At 36.2% G+C, this 21,074-nt stretch overlaps 1 protein-coding gene across 3 annotated transcripts in view; it reads left to right on the top strand.

Moving 5' to 3' along the window:
* LOC139690930 (adenomatous polyposis coli protein-like) overlaps positions 1-21,074 on the top strand; it is a 342,509-nt gene that overhangs the window by 281,149 nt on the left and 40,286 nt on the right. For all 3 annotated transcript variants that reach the window (XM_071588565.1, XM_071588564.1, XM_071588566.1), the window contains 3 exons: positions 7,006-7,665; positions 17,277-17,553; positions 18,579-18,887. In XM_071588565.1, the coding sequence (XP_071444666.1) occupies positions 7,006-7,665; positions 17,277-17,553; positions 18,579-18,887 (1,246 nt within the window). The remainder of the gene's footprint in view (positions 1-7,005; positions 7,666-17,276; positions 17,554-18,578; positions 18,888-21,074) is intronic.

Below are 21,074 nucleotides of genomic sequence, written 5' to 3'. Positions count from 1 at the left end.
ATAGGATTTCATTGTTGATACCATAATGTTTTTTGCTTCGGTTGTTGCAAAATTTGTAGTAAAATTTAAAGTGTCTTCGAGTATTTTAAATCCGTACGCATGCATTGACCACCCCTCTCGCTAAAAATTTATCTTATTAATGCTGGTGAAAATGAGGTTAAAATGTACAATCGGCATATTTGAGCGTTACAATGGGCGTCATAAAACTTAATTCTTTCCCGCAGATTTTTAATTTCATCTTGATGCGATGGTTTCGTGACACTTTTTTTCCCTCCGTGTGGTACAATCACATGCAATCGCTCCAAAGAGATTTGTTCTGTTCCCGAATACCATAGGTTCTAAAAAAGAAAATTAGCAACGGAATGTTACTCTTTTTTTGTGATAATAAATTAGCTTGATAATTTCAGTTTCCAACCTTCGCCCCTCCCCTCCGAGCACCCGTCACCCCTGCTCTCGTGCTGACGCAGTGCCAGTCACGGCGGCATGGTGGGGGGGGGGGGCGAGTCATGCCTCCCCCTTTCGGTGTCTCTCCCTCGAATTCCATCCGGACCCCTTCTCCCTCTCACTACTCCCCACCTTCCTCCTGCTCGTATTCGTCCTGGCTATCACCCCACTCTATCTCCCCCATTCTCATCTTAACCCTCGTCCCGCCCGCTCTCTCCTCGTAATGCTGCTCCTCTCCATCCTCCCTCGACTTCGCTCCCTCCACCCCGCGGTGTTCCTCCACTGCCCGACCCCATTTGCATGCATTATGTGCCCGCACTCCAGAGCTCTGATTCCCTCCTTCGCCCTCCTTACCTTCTCCCATCCCTCTCTCCTCTTCCCCCATCCCTCTCTCCTCTTCCCCCCAATTCATCCCTCCCCCTTTTCCCTCTCCCCGTTCCCTGCCAGGTTCTCCGTCCGTCGTCGTTTCGTTCTCGTGGATCCCAGGGTGTTGTTTTTGTGTGTGAGCGTCCGTCGTCGCCATCGCAGGCGTAAACTGCACCGCTGTCGTTTGTAATTGAAAGGGATCGGAACAAGTCCTTTTAAAACCCTTTGGGCCGTGTTTCGACGGCCTAAGCTATCGTCGGTGAGTGAGGGAGAGGAAGACTGCCTATGCCGCCACCACTAACCCCAACCTCTAGCTCACCTCTCCTCCCTTCGACCCCCTCGCCCTGCCCCGCCCCGACCCAAATCCCTCGCATCGTGCAATTACTCGTTGAGTATCGCGGGCTTTTGGCGATCAATCGGCCGCGGCGAGAGACCTTCCCTTCGTGTTGGCGCTTTGTGGGATATCAATTTCTCTTCTCCTAGCGTTTACACGCTCCGCGGCAGGAATAAAATGTGCGCGGAATGGAGAGGAGGCAAAAAAAAGCCATCCATAATTCTCCTTGTGGTTTTCGTGGGAACCCCCGCCATTAGTGCCGTTTGTGCGTTAAAATAGTTTTTGTCTCTTCCACTCCATTACATTGCATACCGAAAATCTCTTGTTATTTTATTGCTCGCGATTTCTGTAGTCCATTGTTTACCGCCAGCGGATCGTGGTGTTTTAACGTATTTTACGTTAATTTCTCCGACGAATGCAGTTCAAACAAATGCATTAACTTGTCTTAGCGTAATATAATGTTTATTACTTCACCGTTTTACTAATTAAATTCATGTCCACAACACTGTGAATAGATTGTTTCGCGCCGTAATTCAGGGCATGAATTAATTAAAGAATAGTTTCATTGTCAAAAGTTTTATTGCGAGAAAACACTTATTTCCATTACAATGGCCTAAAAATATTAAGTTAATCCACCGATTTAATTCCCCCTTGCGTTTTAGTTGGGGATTGCGCAGCAGCAGAGACTTAGCCAATGCATTAAACGGATAGAAAAATGTGATCATTATAGTTTCATTTCGGTAATTTTTCTATCGGGAATTGTAAATCCGCGTTAATTCGTTATTTTTTGCAGGGGGAAGGAAATCTTAAACTGTGCTCAATTTTACCGATTAGTCACATTTTGTCCGTGGATTTACTCTTTTTGGTCTGTTTAACATATATATATATATATATATATATATATATATATATATATATATATATAAAATATCTTCGAAATGGAACGCTCTTCGGCGACGCACAAATATATAAAACACAGATGTAGATTTTTAGAATATAGAGACACAAAGAAAGGACACTCACAATTTGTTATTTGACGTTTCGACAGCACGGCTGTGTTTATATATATATATATAATTATATGACGTTTGAAAACATCTTTCGACGTCCGATGCGTAGGCCCTGCTACTCTTTAGCTCTATTGGTCTTCTCTCATATTACGAGGGCCCATTGCCTTTCTAATTCTCTCCTTCCAATTCTTCTCTGGTCTTACTCCTTTTGCCGCAATTCCATCATTTGTGTTAGGAAGAAAACGTTCACGTACACGGACAACGGACACGTACAACGTGTGAGACAAGAAAAACTTAGAATAGAATGACCGATTGAATTAATTATATTTCTATCTGTGAATATTAATTCATAGAAATTTGGAACAGTTTCAAAATAATAACGATTCAATTAAATAGGCCCTTATGTGAAATAGTATTTGGACGTCACTCCAATTGAAACTTTACCTTATTTAGCTGTCGAATATACTTGAAATAATCTTTCTCACTCTTCATGTGAATACCATATGTCACATTAAAAGGCTTCCAGTTTCCGTTTTCAGTAAAATTAATGGAATTAATATTTTGATGTGATCGCAAGTAGTTTCGCTTCCAATGCGACTTATCTAAATCTCTCACTAGATTCACAGCCAGATGGGGGAAGAGGAGATGAAAAACTCCTGCATGAAGCTGTATTCTGATATGAAGACCGAAATGTTCCATCTTTTATCGGAACATAAATGTATCTCACGGACGAAATAAGATTTTCTGGAGGAAAGGCAGACGCGAGATGAGTTATTTCCGTTTCACGTGGTGTCTTTATTATTTTCCGTATTGATGTAATTGTTAAATTAATACCAAATTTATTTGTGCTCTTTAATAATTTGTCTGAAATATTTAACATTCACAATCTATTTTTTGATTGTTCGTCATTATTTAAACAATGCTCATTTGAAGGTTACGCATTGAAGTAATCGACTTTGTGCCAATGGTGTTTTGCAAACAATGTTATTTTGTGCATGCATTGAATATTTTCTATCTTCCTAATCCTCACAACCCAGGACCACAGTTATGAAAGTTTTAGGAACCTTTAGGTCCACTTTTGACCTTTCTCAGAAAGCTGAAAAACGTCGGGTTGTGTGTGGAATTCACTTGTTGCTTTTTTATCGCCTCTCCCAATCGCGCTAGCTATTGATTCTTCTTGCCCCTCTAGAGCCGTGCTTATTGGAAATTCAATGCGTCTTTTAAGAAAATTTTGAATATCTTATAATGTTAATGTGGTATTCTACCTTTTCAAGGATATGCAGAGCTGCAATGTAATTCGCAGATACATTCATGTTTTTCTTCATTTTTAGTTAAAACTATTATGTTTGCTCAGATTTTCTACTAAAAACCGTATATACAGGTAGGCACTTCTACGCGTAATAAATTAGCATTTTCCTAGGACTTTTTCTATTTTTCTGTAAATTTTATTATGTAGATTTTCACAGTAAATGTTTTATAGTATGAACGAAATTTCATACCCTTATAGCTTTTAAAGCTTGTTTTCTCTTTTTATGATAACTACACGGTCTCGCAGTTAGTAGAAAGTCAGACAACAGACCGTAGGTTGTCCGATTAAATCCGAATGATGTCTCCGGACGCTCTCAATACTGCTAAAAGCTAAGCGGATCTAAGCTAATTATACGAAGCGGATATAATGAAATACCAGTACTTTGCGGGTAACTACAGGTGGCACAAAGAAAGAACAGGCTTCCGTACTCTTAGTTTCACACGCAATAGGGCTTGCGTTAGTATAAGGTTAGCCCTATAGCTCTCATTCATCAAGATCAACCTCACCGAAGTAATGATTTTTGAATGAGCAAAACACTGTCTAGTGCAAGTTTTTCTCGCATCTCTTTTGAAATCATACAATTCCCTGTCTCCCCCTAATAGTGTACAAAGGATTTAATTAGGATAGTGACATTTTGTCAACTGCATTTTTCCTCCCGTTGATTGAACCACACGTCAATTTTCATCAATCCTGTAGATATACCCTGCTACAAATCATTCTTTCCATGGAAGTAGAGGGCTTGGCATTTTTATGTGTACACTATTTTTGTTATGACGGTTTTATTAAGTGCTTGTTTGGAAATTGAGGAATTAGTCTCTAGCGTTCGTTTTGTGGATGTAAGCGCTCCTTCCCAAACATCTGTTTTTGATTCGTTAAGCTTATAGGGTTATATCTTAACTTAAATTCAACTAGCTTTAGTGATGAAAAGTTAACTCGGCAAAATCCACACTCCTTGAAGTCTTCGTAGATGCGTAATGGTGTTACTTTTCCATTGAGCAGGATGCTGCGCTCGCATCTCTTCCGCCTAGGTTATTCCGGAAATTCCCAAAATGAAAACCGAGCTGTGGGTCCTCCGCTCTTACTTTCATCCTCTTCTTCGTCCTTTCTTATCTCCTTTGGTATCTTGTCTCCCTCTTTCCTCTTATCCCCACTGGTCTCTCGCCACCACTTATTTACCATCCGTCTTTCTCCGTTATATCTAGTTTCTCTCTCATCCCATCTTTCATTTTCCTTCGCCTTTTCCTTCACTTTCCCCGTGTCCTTTCGCTCTGCGTGGTCCTTTGGCGCGCGTCCCGCCCTACCCACGAGAAACGGAAGAATAGGTCTCAGAGGTGTCGTGGACTGTTATGAATAGAGCGACTGAGCCTTTCGGATCCCCTTGTGGCACCCGCGAGGGCGTTTCAAACCTCCCGATGACCGACATCCCACCACTTGACTGAGCACAGTGCGTGACGAGGGTCAAGTACCCCCTAGATCCGAAGTTGGAAGACCGTGAAAAGACAGAAGATAGTCCAGTTCGTGTGCTCGGACCGTGCTCCATTCACTCCCTTTCAGGCGATTTAACTTTCCTGGAACTCTGCATTATTCAGCTTTGGAATCTTATTTATTGGAAGTGATTAAGTTTATCTCAGAATGAGATTAACGACCGCGATATGTGCGGATCGATTTTCATTTTTCTTGTGATTATTCCGCAAGGTGCTGTTCGTCAGGAATATCAAACGTGTACTTAATAGTGTCCTTATAGTAAGCATATTGATTTTTCATAATTTTCCTGGAAAGATTAATTGAAAAATAATAGATCTATCGTTGGCTGGTAGTTGTGTATACTTTCGTGTTATTTCAGGAGATATCCCGGTTCGTATTTGTTAAATTAATATTGTATTGTTCCTGTACACGGTTTCATTCCTCGAGTACTTTTGAAGGTTCGAAAATGGGTTTGGGGTTGAGAAGGAAGATTCATCTTTAGGAAGTAGCTCATCTTTGAATTCGAAATTTTTTTGCTCATCGTGGCAGTGGACTGCCCACGAAGTAATGGTCGTGAAGTTACAACGACAAATGGATTAGAATCTCATGTCAAAGACCCAGATTTGATGCCCTGTGGCCAGGTGACTCCCATTTAATCGGTGATATTCCAGTGTCTCCTTTGATATACCTTAGATAATACCTATGCAGTTTAGTGGAAAAGTATCCTGTTGTTGGAAGAGACAAAAATTGTCAGTCTTTCAGAGAATTAGAGTACTGGCCACTGCTGAATTTTTGTTTCCTCTTCCTTCTTGATCTCGACTGAGCCCTAGGCTGTGCGTATACTCCAAATAAAATTAGCATCGCTTGTGATAATTGGACACTAGCTAGGATTTTGGATAAACACGCAAATAATCATGCAAAAAATAAGTTTAAAATACATAAATAATTCTAAAAGTAGTATCTGTAAAGTATCGATATCTCAAATATAATATTTGAATCGTCAGTGATATGAGTGTACGACTTAATTATGTTAGGATAATCGTATTACGTACAATAATGGTGAAGTTGGTGGTATCCTGTTAAGAGGCCTGCTAGCATGCGGTAAGAAATTAAATGAGGGAGAAGTGTAGCCTCCGCATTGCGGGGGCTGCGGAGTCTATCAGAGCGCTGGTGATTAATGTCATGTCATAGCCTTGTGGCAGAACTCGACGCACTCTTTTTACTAATATGTATATATGTAGCTTTAAAGCTTAAAGCTTTGGCTGATACGGTTATTGTGGGGGTTCTTGGAAATCCATTGAAATGATATCGATGGATGTTAACCCATGAGTGTTACTTTTAGCCACTAACTTTTGAATTGGTTCTCACATTAAATTTATCCTCTTTGAAAAAATCAGTTCGCTTTCCGCGCTCGCCGGGAGCTCACGAGATGTCCAAACTTAGTGATTAGTATTAGCGGATATTTGCTTTCGGGAAAAGTGAATTTCGAGGAACGAGAAGCAGTAAATACAATATTTACTTCCTTTTGAAATGCTTCTGCCTGAATTTGTATGCAATTATTCTATAATTTTTGGGGTTGGTTCAATATAGAAGCGAATTATAATATGTCCACGAGTAACATACCCTATTATTTGCAATTTATAGGTTTGCTGGTCTTTCGGAGGAATGGAATAGCAGGAACTTTCCCGTAATTATTACTTTTATAGTGTTCAAGGGATGGCAATAATTTTTTATAATACTCAGCATTTCCTGCCATTTTAACGTTTTCCCGGTGACGAGGGAGGAAAATCCAGCACTGTATTGCATGCCGCGGTTAGTTTTACCGATTCTGTGAAATCGATTTGTTGAATCATTTTTATTATGACGCTCTCATGCAGCTGTGTTGGCGTAAAATATAATGCCTCTCCTTTGCATGTGTTTACCGGAGATAACATCTAATTGCTTGGCTTGACCAAAATATCACATGCCTCTTCTAACCACAACCTACAGAGGTTAACGTTCATCGGTAGTAAGACCATTATTCAGGAGAAACCCCCCAATGGTTCCGTAATCAAATCCTCTCCTTCCCTTTTTCGCAGGTGCTCCAGAGGCAGAACCTTCACAATTACCATGAACGCCTTCACATAGATGAGGAGGAACTTAGGAGAGGAGGCAGTCTGAGGCACAAAGGACTGAAAGGATTCGAGGAGGAGGAGGAAGAGGTCTATGAGAAGGAGCTGAGCAAAGAGGGAAGCGGAAGGTGGAGCAGGCCCATCAGGCTCACCAAGGAGGATGAGATGGACGAGTCAAAAGCGGTGGAGGAGGAGGGGGAGAAGAAGGGAGGCGGGGGAGGTAAGGAGTACCAAGGCAGCCCTCACCACCGCTGCCACGGGCGTCAGTGGTCGACGCCCTCGGAGGTGAACGAAGGGGACTTGCAAGTGGAAGACATCGGGGACGGGTGTGTGGAGGACGGCGACGAGGGGGGACCGGGCTCTGTGGGAAGGGCACGAATGACCAACAGTGCTACACAAACGCCCCAAGAAGGATCCAATTCCTCCAACGCTGCAGGAGGTAATGGTGGGGGCAAAAGTGTTTGTGAAAGTGAGTGCAGTGAAGGTGGGAAAATGATCGATCAGGAGGACATGCAGGGGTCCAAACAACAAAACTCAGTGGGTTCCCTATATCATGGTGCATGGCCAATGGATAGAAGTTTGTGGCACAGTGGTCCTAGCAGCATTGGAGGAAGCAGCATTAACAATGTGAGTGAAAAACATAAACACTTACTTTTTTATTTTTTTTTCTTTGTTATTTTCAAATCAAGGAGTAATATCAGTCACTTTAATGTTATCTGTATTTTTACATAAAATGTAGTTGGTGAGCATGCTTGAAGATGGGGAAGGGGGAAGAAATGAGGAATAGAAGAGAGAATTTGAGAAACTAGAAATCCAAAATAATGTTACTTAAAATGAAATACAGTACTTTTTCTGATTTATTGCAATGAGTTTACAGTACAGATCAATTAGGCCAAACAGGACTGTTGAAACAAAGTATGTGCATGTACTGTAGTCTACCCTTGGAACTTGAAGGTTCATTTTGGTGAAACATGTTGAAACACTATCCAGCAAAGAAGGATAATATATTGCAAATTATTCTCTTTCATATTTACTGAAAGAGAAGTACCTATAAAAATAAAGGTTTTAGTTTGTTCATCTGAAAAATTCATGTTCAAAATTCAAAGCGTACTCGTGGTCCCTAGTAGGAGGATAATTCAAACAGTGTGATATGATATGTTTTACATGATTTATTAATAAGCTATAAGGTAGATTAATTAAATTATTTGAAATAAAATTCTTTAAATTTTTGAAAAATTCAAGAAGAATACCGAAACATAAGTAACAGTTATTAAGCAATTATCATCCAAGCCTTTTTGAATATCATGAGTACTTTCATTTAAAAAACCATACAGCATACAGTTCTAATTATTTGAAGTCATTCTATCAAAGGGTTATGGATATTCCTTTTTTTATTTTTTAAGCTAAATTTCAAAGAAACTGCGGGAGAAGCTTCAACAGATAAAGCTAAAGATTGCAGCCCATTATCAATGATATTGTATTAAAAAATATGATAGTATGTTTAATTCTAACCTTGTTGCATTTAGAGAAATCTAACATTAATTTCAAACTAATTATAATGATACCGAAGGTTATTAAGTCATCATATGGTAGTCAATAGAAGTATAATACAACTTACAAAGTGAAATAAACAGGAAGCAGTTTCGGAGTAGGCATGGAAAATTGTTTGTTGTGAAAAAGTATCTGTTTAATTTATCAAACTTTTACTGTATTTCTCAGAATGCTTTCTGTTCTGAGGTTCATCACCCCTATCATAGTCTTATGATAAAAACTAATCAAGGAATTTGTTAATTTGGGAATCTCTGTAATTTTCTTTCTTTTGCATAGTGTGTGTGTCATGATATAGGGTTATTTGGATTTTAAGTTTATTCTGTCGATATCATACTGTAAGTAAGTTTACTTGATAATGAGTTTAGTCTGGCTTTCTTCATATATTATGACGTTGCAAATTCGTACTACTTGAAATGAGAATTTCCATTTTAATGCATTTTTCCATAATGTGGTCTGTTTTTGTTATCTTTAGAATATGGAGCCCTTGATATTATTATTTCTTGAATAACAAAGATAATGATCAGTTGCTAATACTCTAAGGCTGCTTTGCTGGATTAAATATTTATCTCACAGTGCTGAATGATTGTGATCCTGGCCAATGCTCTGGACTTCCTATTACAGAGAAATAATAATCAAGGACACAATAATTGTCTATTTCACTGATGCAACTTCATTCGAAGTGAAGTGTTTCAATGTGAAATAAGTACAAACTAAAGTGGTGTGATTCTTCTCTTACTTTTTCATACATTTGCCTTCTAATGAACTTTAAAATACTAATTCACTTAAACTGATTCCATTGTGGTATCCAAATACTTAACATTTTATGAGGTGATAATATTGTCTTCCATGAATTGTTTGCAAAGGTGACATTCACTACAGAAAACATCAATTTAAAGTCTGTTATCATTAATACACAGAGTGCACTTCATAAGTACTTTCTTGTGTGATAAGTTCATTTTTTAAGGACCATGGGCTTTTGCAGTGATTTTGTGCTCTGGTAACTTCTCTGGTTGACTTCAAATGGAGGATTTTTTGGCTCCATGTTTCCCTTGAATTACTGTGAGCATCTTAGGTAGCAATGTTATCAATTTTTGAAAGTTGTTCTTCTGTTTGCATTTTGAAAAATTGTATTTTTTAAATAATTTATTTTTGAAACTGTTAAACTGTATCATAAAAGCAAAATTGTTATACATTCTGTAGCTTAGTTTGAACACCTAGAAATACCAGCCAGCCAAGTTGGTTAATCAGGAATAAGCTGAGGTATTTGTATTGATGAACTAAATTTCTAAAGTGAAGTAAGTAAATTTTGAATTCCAATGAAATACCCTTTGAACGCTCCATTTCATTTTTCTCATCCTGTACTCCCCTCACCAAATAAAAATTTGTCTTTCACATTATGCCAAGCTACAAATGTCTAAGTTTAATTAAGGTTTTTTTCAATTTTCTTATCAGAGATGCAAAATCTCTAGCATTTTGATACCCATAACAGCCTAGTTTGGCATTTATCATGTCATAAAGTTAAGTTTATGTACTGTGTTTAGGTATTTCATTTTGGATATTCAATATATAAAAGAGCAGTGCAAATACAGTACACTGCAGTATATGTGTATAGTGATTGCATATCAAGGGTATATACAAAATGAATGCTTACATAGCCAATCAGTAGAATAGAAAAGTAATTATGGAAAATTAAAAACGAATTTCAATGAAAGAGTGATAATCATTTGAGCACTGAGATAATTCTCATTAGAATGAACAGATTTTTGTAGGAACATTTATATTTTAAAGATTTCATGATTTTCAGTACTCTTACTGTTAGCAGGGAGTTTTTTTGTACGGCCATCACTCTGGAGCCCAACTTATTACTTTACTGATATCATTACATAATGAACACTATGCTTACCCCTAGTGTGATGATCAGGCAGATTACTATTTTTAAGATATTTTTTCTGATGTAATATTAATTTTCTAGTTATTAAATAGATGCATGATAGAGTACAGCTGCATATCATTCATCTACACCATAATCTCCATCACTCTTGTAATTTTGATCATTTCTCCCAGTCTTTTATTTAGTGTTGCTATTACAGTCAATGTCTCGCCAAAATGATGGTGCATGTTCATGTACATATGCTTGAATAACGTATCTTGAAATGAAATGCAGTTTGAGCTTAGGATTTCAAAATAAAGGATAAGGTTTTGGGTGACCACAAAAAAAGAGAAAATAATTGACATTTATTATGTACCAGATAAGCAAAATGCATATGTGTATTAATTGCAAAAAGAAGGGTTGTACAATTATTTCCCGATTCTGAAAAACATGCAGTCGATCTATGTTACAGAAAGCAGGTAATTCTTTCAGTTTAAGAATAACAATCCAAAATCTTTCATATACTCAAGAACCACAAGAGCTGTTATTACCACTGCATTTTTAACTTTGATCATAAAAGTCATATGATATTAACTAGAGGATGCCAGCTGATGTATCTCAATGTGATTACGTAATAAGTAATTTTCCCTGATTACTACTATACCAGACTACTAATTTTAAGGTGTTCCCTCATTTCATGGTTGATTCAAAAATTTTATTGGAGAAAATGCAAATGTCTTGTGATAAATATCACTTCCCTGAATAGTTCAACTCTTGTAAAAGTTGGAACAATTGATGTTTTCCATGCACATGTCTAGATATTTAATCAATACCTGATTATTCAAGGACCCTTTTATTACACTGAATTGTAAAATTTGGTCAGTTTTCCCAATGAATATTTTGTTTTTATTAGATGGTATCAGGTCATTTGTGGCTGGATTGTTCCATAGAAAAAATAGCACTTTCGCAAATTTTCAAATCCTGAGACTTTTTGATGCATTGCATTATTTAATGCACCAACTCAGTTTGACAGTGATATTTTATATTCCTATTGAGGTATGAGGTATTGAGACAGTGGGAGTAAGTGGGTGTGATTAAGGAACCAATGTGGGAATTTTAATGAGTGGAGGAGGGACAGAAGGAAGGAAGAAGTGTTGGAATATCTCCACCCAGGAAAATACCTGCCATCGAAGGTAGCCAGGGTTAGAGGTATATTGGAATGGGAAGGGTTAAAAGTGAATGAAAATAGTCCTCTTCCTCCATGGAGGTTCTTCAGAATCCACTGACCTTTGGGTTGGGAGAGATGGGTTCCACTCTCATTGTTCAGGCTCTGGCAGTGCTTCTAAGGAGGGTTGAGAGAGGTTGAAAAGGGAAGGAGAAGAAAGGGTGAATAGGGTCAAGGATGGGGATTGTTTTGGGTGTGAGAGTGAGGAGCATTTTTGGATTAAGTATAGAGGGGGTTGTCTATGCTGACTGTATGTGACAACTAGGAGACTATATCTAGTGGGAAACGACTGGAAAAAGGCATGGTTGAAGGAGAGTGATAAGAAAACTTTTGTCTTTATATATTATCGGTCTAAGATGGTGTTTTTGAGTGATTGAATTACTCAGGATATAGTAGTGAGGAGCAAATGATTGAATTAATTAGGTAGACAAATTGAATGAGCTGAAGTGTAATATGGAATGTATCCACTGAAGATTTTTTTCTCTTGATGGCAAAATGGTTAAATACTTGTGTAAAGGATATTAAATAAATTATAATTATTATTAAAAGAACAAAAAATATTTCAATAATTTGTTTCAGAACTCCTTGTTAGTCCCTTGAAATAAAATTCAGGGAAAATGTTTGCATTATTAATCACTTGCGTGTGAGAAATCAATTTATCATAGTTTAAAATATGATTTGTGGAATTTTTAGCCCATCACTTCAGTTGTTTCTCTCATTAAAATGCTTTACAATGCAGTCCTCAAGAAGAGAGAAATTTTATCAGTAAGAAAAACAGTAACAAGGTTAACATTGTGACAGCAATACTCTTGTCTTTTTGTCATATTACAACAATAGCTCCTTATGACACTGAAAACAATCACTGATAAAGTTATATTCTAGCCATGAGAACAATGCTCTCTATTCCATTTTGCATGGGAAATTTATGGGCAGTGTTTTAATTGCCCAGCAGTGCGACAAACTGCTATGATGGGTGTGGGCAGTTTTCATTTCAGTTTTAGAGCCAATCGGTAACCCAAACTCCTCTAAGACTGGATGTACCCCACTTGATATTAGGGAAGAGTGTGTACAATCTGACAAAATAAGTGCAGCAGGATGCTACTACCATAGATACTACTGCGATCCAGTTCTTAAGAATTATTTTCCTGATAGCATGGCACAGTAAGGCCTTAATGTGTTTATTTAGAATAAATTAAAGTATGAATTTTCAATATCTCTTTAGAGAAAATTCTAACAGAAGTTGGAGCGAGGAAAGATAAATGTTTTAACATAGAATTTGAAGTTATTTATTCTAGAAATTGTGAAAATTTATTATTCCATTTCTAATACCTACTTAACTTTCCCATTGATAAACTACTTTTAATAAGATTTTGGTGTTTGGAGGTGATGATGATTTGGGGATATTGACCAACTTAGAAGCTATTTGTTCCGATGAGTTTTCTGCTAAAGCAATCAACATTAATGACAGAATCCCACATGATATCTTGTCTAATCTTTTCTATGTATTGTATATCAAAATTGATATTCACTCATTTATTAAAAATAATTAAATTAAAATGTCATAATTGTGAAAAGTCCAATTTTATTTAAGTATGTCCATCTGAAACTTGGACAATTATGGATGAGTCATCTTGGTTTTTGGAGACTAGTATCAATGAATTCATTCTGACTTTTCTGGAAAGAAATATGGAGTTAGAGGTTTAAAGTCACACCTCTAACTGTGTATTATACAGAACAATTACGCATGGTTTTCACTCATTTCTTTATCATAACATCTGCCTGATGTGAAAATGAAGGGATTACTATGAATGAAATAGATAGTCAAAAATCACATTAATGCCATGCTAGATCAGTGTTAGTAACAAACCAAAAAAAAGGAAAAGAAGCAGTATATGAGGGCTGAAGAGCTATAAGTTTGGTTTCACACGAGGCAATTGCTTTACTTAGGATCATCAACAAAAGGATATAATGGGAAGAGTTCACCCCAGCCGTACTCTTATAAATGGGCAAAGGATGGGTGGGGGATATTGGAGAAAATAGAAACAGTAAATCGATAAAAATTATAAAATTAAATAATTAACTGAAAATAAGACTAACAATGAATATAGTAAAAAACTGAAAATAATTGAAATATTTAAATACCGCAAACGGTTAGAACAATGAAAGGATGTTTAAAGACCAAATGAGCACTTATGCGAAGATTAGTTTGGATATAGAAAGGGGTGAACTTGCAATTACACCATGATATTACAAGTAGAAAGGAACATCAGAGTACGACCAGGATAGTAGTTCAGGCTGCCTTAGATGATAACAATACTGGTGATCGGCATAGATGAGTTTCCTATTTAATAATCCATATTTTTATTGAATTTTTAATCAACCTAGAGGCTTTTCATTGGGTAGAACCTATATGAGGGTCTAAATGTGTTTCTGGGTGATGTCTTTGGGAATCCTTGGCTTCACCCTAATATTTCAGATGCCGGACCGGTATCTGATAGACCACTGATGGCACAGGGAAAGAAGGTGGACCTCTTACCCTGACATGTGAATTTCATTCACCATTAATCTTAACATTAGATGAGCTTTTCCCTGACCTAGTAAACCAAACTTGGGATGGATTACTGTGTTTTTAAGAAAAACCTCCCATGCCTTCCCTTCAACTGAAACAGTCCCAGTAATGATCTGAGTAATTAATCACATTTAAATCCCTATTGCATGCAAGTTAAACCATTTGGGTAAAAAGGGCCGGGTCCTTTTCTTGAGGTACTTGTGGTTATCTAGGAAGACCTGGTGCCTGAAAAATAACACAACTTGGGTGAAGCTGGCTGTATTCAAAGTAATTTTAAATTGAATCTGGTTCTTTGGGACTATAGTCAAATCATATATCCTCCCCAACCTAAATGCAGCAATTGTTCCAATTCTTATGTTACTTTTGACTCAAGTGATTGATCTACTATTGTATATCCTTTATAGACATCTGTTAATCTAAAAAATGGCAGGGTTCCCTTTGAATTATTTAAGGACACTAACATCATAAAAATTTATGTTAAGTGATTTGAATGTGGTAAACTTTCAGCATTATTTTTCTGTTTAGCATTGTACTTGTAAGGTGTCAAATTGGAAAAATGCTGGCATTATGTAAATCTTACCTAAAGGTTGTTTCAAAAAGGCTCTTTAATACCTCTTATATTTGACTGATCTGCAAGTATTAACTTTATGGCTCTTAGGTTATCCATATTTTTTTCATTAGATTATTTTGTAATTGAGCTGAAAGAGGAACTGCTCTTTTTCAGTAATCAAGCTCAGAAACTAAAGAATCCATGTGATTTCACCCATTATTAATCCATAAGTAAGGTGATTTCAGTTCATGCTCCTTGTACCATTTTCTCCTTGACTCCTGAAAAGACACCCAGTTAGGTCACATGCCTTTTGGATATTATTCACTTTCCTAGCTTTTTTTTTGGTTCTAAATTCAAAATAAGATGAGGAAAATGTGTGTTCAGTGCTAGGTGCTGGTAGTTCTTGCTCATTTGAATGTGCCACGTGCCAATGTATCCTTGTATTTGGATGACTGAAGTAAACAAATTCCACACAGGTAATAACAATCAAGCTCCTATCTCCCATTGCCATTTAATGATCCAAGGAAATGTTTCTTAAGAGTTCATTCTTCAGTGTTTAAGCGTTGGTCTTAGAAGCAGCATATTATTCTTTTCTGGCTAAAATTCTGTGTACATGCAAGTTTGTAGATTTCTCAACAACTTTTTTGTTTTTGTTTTATGGTTTTTGTATGGTTTTCCACTTAAATATCCATATCCATTTAAGTATCAAAATTTTTTCTATAAGATTGGCATCTACTCTTGAGGAGTTGTGTCAAACATTTTTCTACTCTCAATTTTCATGGAAGTTTTTTCTTTTATAAGTGCTCAAATGTAGTTATTTGATTATCATCATTATTCCACAAAATTGGGGGCCTATCATCCCAATTTTACATCTGAGTAAGATTTTTAACCTCCCCTAAACTATCCAGCTTTAATGAAAATTTTAATGAAGGAATAGAATTAACATTAAAGGATATCTTATGTATGATATGTCTGAAACATTGTTGTTATAATAAATCATGTTGGAGGATTGAGATAGAGAACTAGGATGTTAATCCATCTAGTCTTGAAAATGGTAAGAATGAGACTTATGGGAAAGTACATGGGCATTGGGTTTGCTACTAATTTTGAAGGAATCGATAAGACCCTATTCCATATAAATAAATTAGACCACTACTAATAAAATAAAAGAAATAAACTTAAACAATGTTGAGCACATCTGTACAATGGTACATCAGCATCACCACTTGAGGAAAGGCAAATACTGCCTGGATCCATTGCATGCAATAATCATGACAGTAATCAGTATTTTAATAGCATTTCTACTTTTGCCGCGGAATAAGTAATAATAACAAATGAAAAATGTCACAATATATGAAAAAGGAATAATGAGGGAATGGAAGAAAAACAGAAAAGTAATAGAAAGAGAAAAAAAGTAATAATGGTGGGTGAAATTTTGGAAGGAAAAAAAAGTAGATGAAGGAGATATTAAGAGAATATTGGGGATGTTTAGGACAGAATAAATTTACTCTTACAGAAGGAATAATGGTGGTTATGCAGAGGGCTTATAAGAATAGGTATTGAATGATGGTGTGAAGAAGCATAGAAATTACAGTAGTCTGAAGAAGTGGAAAAGGCATAATATACTCCAATAGTGAGTGTTTTGGAAGGTCAAGAGACTTAAACATTTTCATGGTTGTGCAAAATCTGCAATGCTCATGGTAGACAATGCTGTGAATTGCAATCTGCTGTCATCATAGGATGATATTTTCCATGAATTAAAATCCATGCAATCAATTTTTTAATAATTTGGTTTCACTATTTGTCATTTTTTGCCTTTCTACCTTTGTTTATCTAAAGCCTATTTTTATAGAAATGTTCATTATATTGGCAGAATAATAGCTCCCTCTGTTTTGTCTCCATGTGTCCTAAATTTTTTTCAAAATGAGAACTTGGAGATGACTATATTTGGACTTAAACAGGACTATATTTGGAAATTTAATGAGGAAGTTGAAGTCATGTAGCCATATCAGGGAACCTCATGATCTAGTTTTGTATGGATATGATTTCCATTTGTTCATCAGTCATCATATTTTCTTTTTAATAATGTTGCTTCTGTTATGTTTGCAAAATTTAATTTACTTTTTTTTTGTTTCGTGAATGAATATCTACACAAATATACTGAGTATACTAAATGAAGATTTTAACAAGATGTGGATACTTCTGAGAACTATGTTTTTGAGTGTTAAATTTCATAGAGTAGAGTTTCATAGAGTAATTTCTATCTGTTCTATTTGTGTGGCAACTAAAATATCATGTACCAGTATTTCATGTGTATTATTTTTATCATTGAAATATCTGAATGTGATTTTGGTATATTTATTACTAACATTTTCACTAATTCACCTAGTGGGCGATAGTGAATATTTATGCTATAGATTTATTCTAAAATTGCATTTGCTCCTGTTTTATACAATTCCTTGCTTCACCACAGGATATGGCAAGTGTTATGAGTTTCACGTCAAGTGTTGGATCAATGGGTGGGGGAGCTGCATTCATTGGTGGCATGAGTGGAATGCCATTGGAGGGGGCAGCATCTTTGCCGGATGGAGCTGCCAGAAGAAGTTACAGTCAACAGCAACTAGGGGCCAAAGTTGAGATGGTTTATGGATTGCTGTCAATGCTTGGTACTCATGACAAAGAGGACATGAGTCGAACCCTCCTTGCAATGAGCAGTTCACCCGATAGCTGCATTGCTATGCGGCAATCTGGTGAGCAATAGTATTAATTAGTCTCTCTAAAGTGTAATTTAATTTTATATAATTTTGCATTAGTCTATAGATGAATTATTTGCATAATAATAATCTGATAACAGCCAATTTATTGCCTTTTACATCAGATTATAAACATAAAATAACAACAATTACAACCACAAACATCCAAGGTCTAGGTGGAGGAAAACCCACCTAGGTGGGAATCAAACCCATGACCAATGGTTTGGCAGGTGAGGACATACCCTGCTGCCACCAGGACAGAAAAATTATGATCAATATTCATAAAGCTTAGTTTTGATTTAATGCAATTTCCAATGTAGTTTCCCATTGACCAACCTCTTGGCAAAATCTTATTTCATAACTTTCACAATTTCCATTACTAGTTTTATGAACTGTATGTAGAGCTTCCATCTATTGATCTTATCATAAATATTTCTTTTCAAATTTCCAGCATATCTTAATTTTTTACCCACAATATTATCCTTTCCTATTTTCACTCTTTACTGTGGGGTTATTTTATCTCCCTTTTGTCATAGAACTTTTTGGCATATGATGTCAGAGGACTCTTTGCATATGATTTCCAAATAATTAAATGATGTTAATTACAAAAATGATAAAGTGCAAAAATGGTATGTATGATTTTCTCTATAGCATGCTGTATGTATTTGGTATACACACCCCATCAAAATGCAAAAATGAGATTGGGTAAACCAATTTAAAGGAGGCCTAGTGGTTATGTAGCTTTACTACATGTTATTTGGGATGAATTCCTCAAAAAAATATATGTTTAAACTCCAGATATTTTGGAATCAAATAATGGTTATGAAACTGTGCATTACATTACTTTTGCACTTCTCTGTGAAAATCTTTTCATGCCTACTTTTCATGATTTATGGCAAATGAAGCAATAGCATTCATTACTATGATATTTTTCATGGGGAACATGATTTCCTTCCATAGAAATATTTAAGAAACATACCTATTTTCACATGTTAATTTTAACCCAATTTATGTTCTTGAAGGATGTCTTCCCCTCCTTGTTCAACTACTCCATGGTGGTGAACTTGATGGTGCCACACGTCGTAGAGCTGCTAGAGCACTGCACAATGTTGTACATTCTCATGCTGATGATAAGCGTGGCAGAAGGGAAGCCAGGGTGCTAAGGCTACTTGAACAAGTGCGTGAATATTGTGACTCCCTTTCTCGTGATTCATCAAATGGTCAACGGAGTTGGCAGCAGAGGAGAGGCAGGAGTGGTGGGACAGATAGTAACATGAGTGACAGCTTAGGCATTGAAGGAGGACAAACATCACCACCACCAGCAATGCAAGGTCAGTTTTTGGTTCTATAATGAATGTTATTACTTAAACTTATGGAATTTTTCAATTTTAAACTTGAATCGAAACCAAAGAGGCTTAATAATCTACAGTCCATTATTCTAGAAGCTTTGTTAAGCCCTGAATATGATGCTAGTCAAGGTATTTATTTATTTTTATTTATTTATTTATCGACTTAATTGGGCGAGGTTGGGACTAATAGTCCCTTCTTCCACCTAACCCTACATTACAGACATTTGACGACAATCACATACAACCAAGCCCTAGATGGAGGGAAATCCACCTAGGTGGGAATCAAACCCACGACCTCTGGGTTGGTAGGCGAGGACGTTACCCCGCCGCCACCGAGGCCGGCGGGGTAACATCCAAGGTAGTCATATAATAGAAATCTTTTGTTTAAGAAAATGGAATATAATCAGAACCTGATTTTTTGCCGTCCTTTTGCATTGCTGTGAAATTGATTAAAAGTGTACTGGTCGCTAAAAGTTTTATCTGAAAATCGGGGTGTGCAAAGCAGGATTCTTTCAATTAGTCAAATTGCAGATCAAATTTTAAGTGATATCAATTAATGAACAGTTAACTAATTGAATCAGACTTTTTTCTATTAAGTCACATTCATAATTAGTTAATAATTGATGCTGCAACATTATGAGAGTCACAGAGGACCATTCATTAAGTAAATAGCTGGTTTATAACATAGTAAACACATCAACTCACATTCACTGTACCTTTTTTTCCAAAACCCAACTTATATGGATATATAGTGACAAATACAGCTATATTTTAAGTGATTAAAATTGCATAATATTCATATTAATTGCACAATTTTAAGTTTGGTTATAATTTGTTAAATGTGATAGCATTATAGTTTTGTTCGAAATACTTATTCATTCCTATTCACTTATTACAGTGATGCCTTACAGTATACATAATATGCCAAGTACCCCATTTCCCACAATATATGAATATTATGTGAAATTAAGTCTTTCAAGGCTACCTTTGTGGACCATTGAAAACCATACAGAATAACAATAGGACACAGTCATTAGTAGAATTACCTAGCAATTTCATTTGAGGAATTTGTGGTAAATATTATAATACTCCTACGATATTGAGCTGGTCTGGGCAAGGTATCAGACAAATAAATTACATTAACATGAAATTTAAGATTTTTAAACATGAAAAGAACACTCAAAACTAATAAAAAATGATTTTGTGAGCACATTCATTGGACTTTGCAAAAGACTTTACCAACCAATGTAGTCATTAGTTTGTATTCCATTGCCTATTACCTGTACATGCATAGGTTACATCAGCAGTTGACTGTCTGTCATCTGTGAAGGGTATCAGGCCAGCTGCCAGGAGTTGAGTTTATAATAAAAGTTGGCCAATAAATAAAATAATGGGAAATCGATTATTATGGTAATCGCGGATGTGGACAACCTCAAGGGTTGGAAGAGTTGTGGAATTAAGTCATGTTCATAGTTTAGTCAGTTGGTTATGTGGGAAAACAAGGGAATTAAAGAAAATCACATGAAAAATTATCAAATCCAATGTAAAATTATTTGCAACCACCCAAAATTAAGAATAGATAAATTTAGTCCAAGCAACTAAAAATTAAGATATTTATTGCAATCAGTTTTTTATCAAATAACCATATTACCTCTTTAGATATTGTGTATTAAATATATTGGCCACCACTTTTCCAAAAGCAATTTTTTATTCTCAGATATGATATTCCCAAGTAGAAATGCATTTTTTCTAATTGGTAATTCCAAAAAAACTGGATATGTGGAAAGTTCTTGTTATAAAGTGGAAAATTTGAACCATCAGCATATTGGGCAGTATACAGAAAGGGTTACGGCATCTGCCTAAATACCATTACAAATAGAAATTTGAATTTCATTGAATAGAAAATGCTACGGTGACATGAAATGCTATATGAGTGGAAAAATTGTATTTGTAGTAACTCAAGTGAGAACTCTTTCATCCATCTCAAATACATAGATTGTTTATGCCTTATGTACGCACTTGTTATGAGGCTTATCAGTGGGAAAATATGGTAATTTAAAATGTTGAATTCAGTGGATTAAATTATCTTTGGTCATGGAAGCTGCTATATAGTCAGGCTCACAGAAAATGTTCCCATCCTTTGACCTACATAATTAGATGAAAATCAAA

Source organism: Hetaerina americana, unplaced genomic scaffold (assembly GCF_022747635.1).
Source record: "Hetaerina americana unplaced genomic scaffold, ioHetAmer1.1.p SCAF_3, whole genome shotgun sequence".
NCBI lineage: Eukaryota > Metazoa > Arthropoda > Insecta > Odonata > Calopterygidae > Hetaerina > Hetaerina americana.
This window is presented reverse-complemented; position numbering and strand designations above follow the sequence as displayed.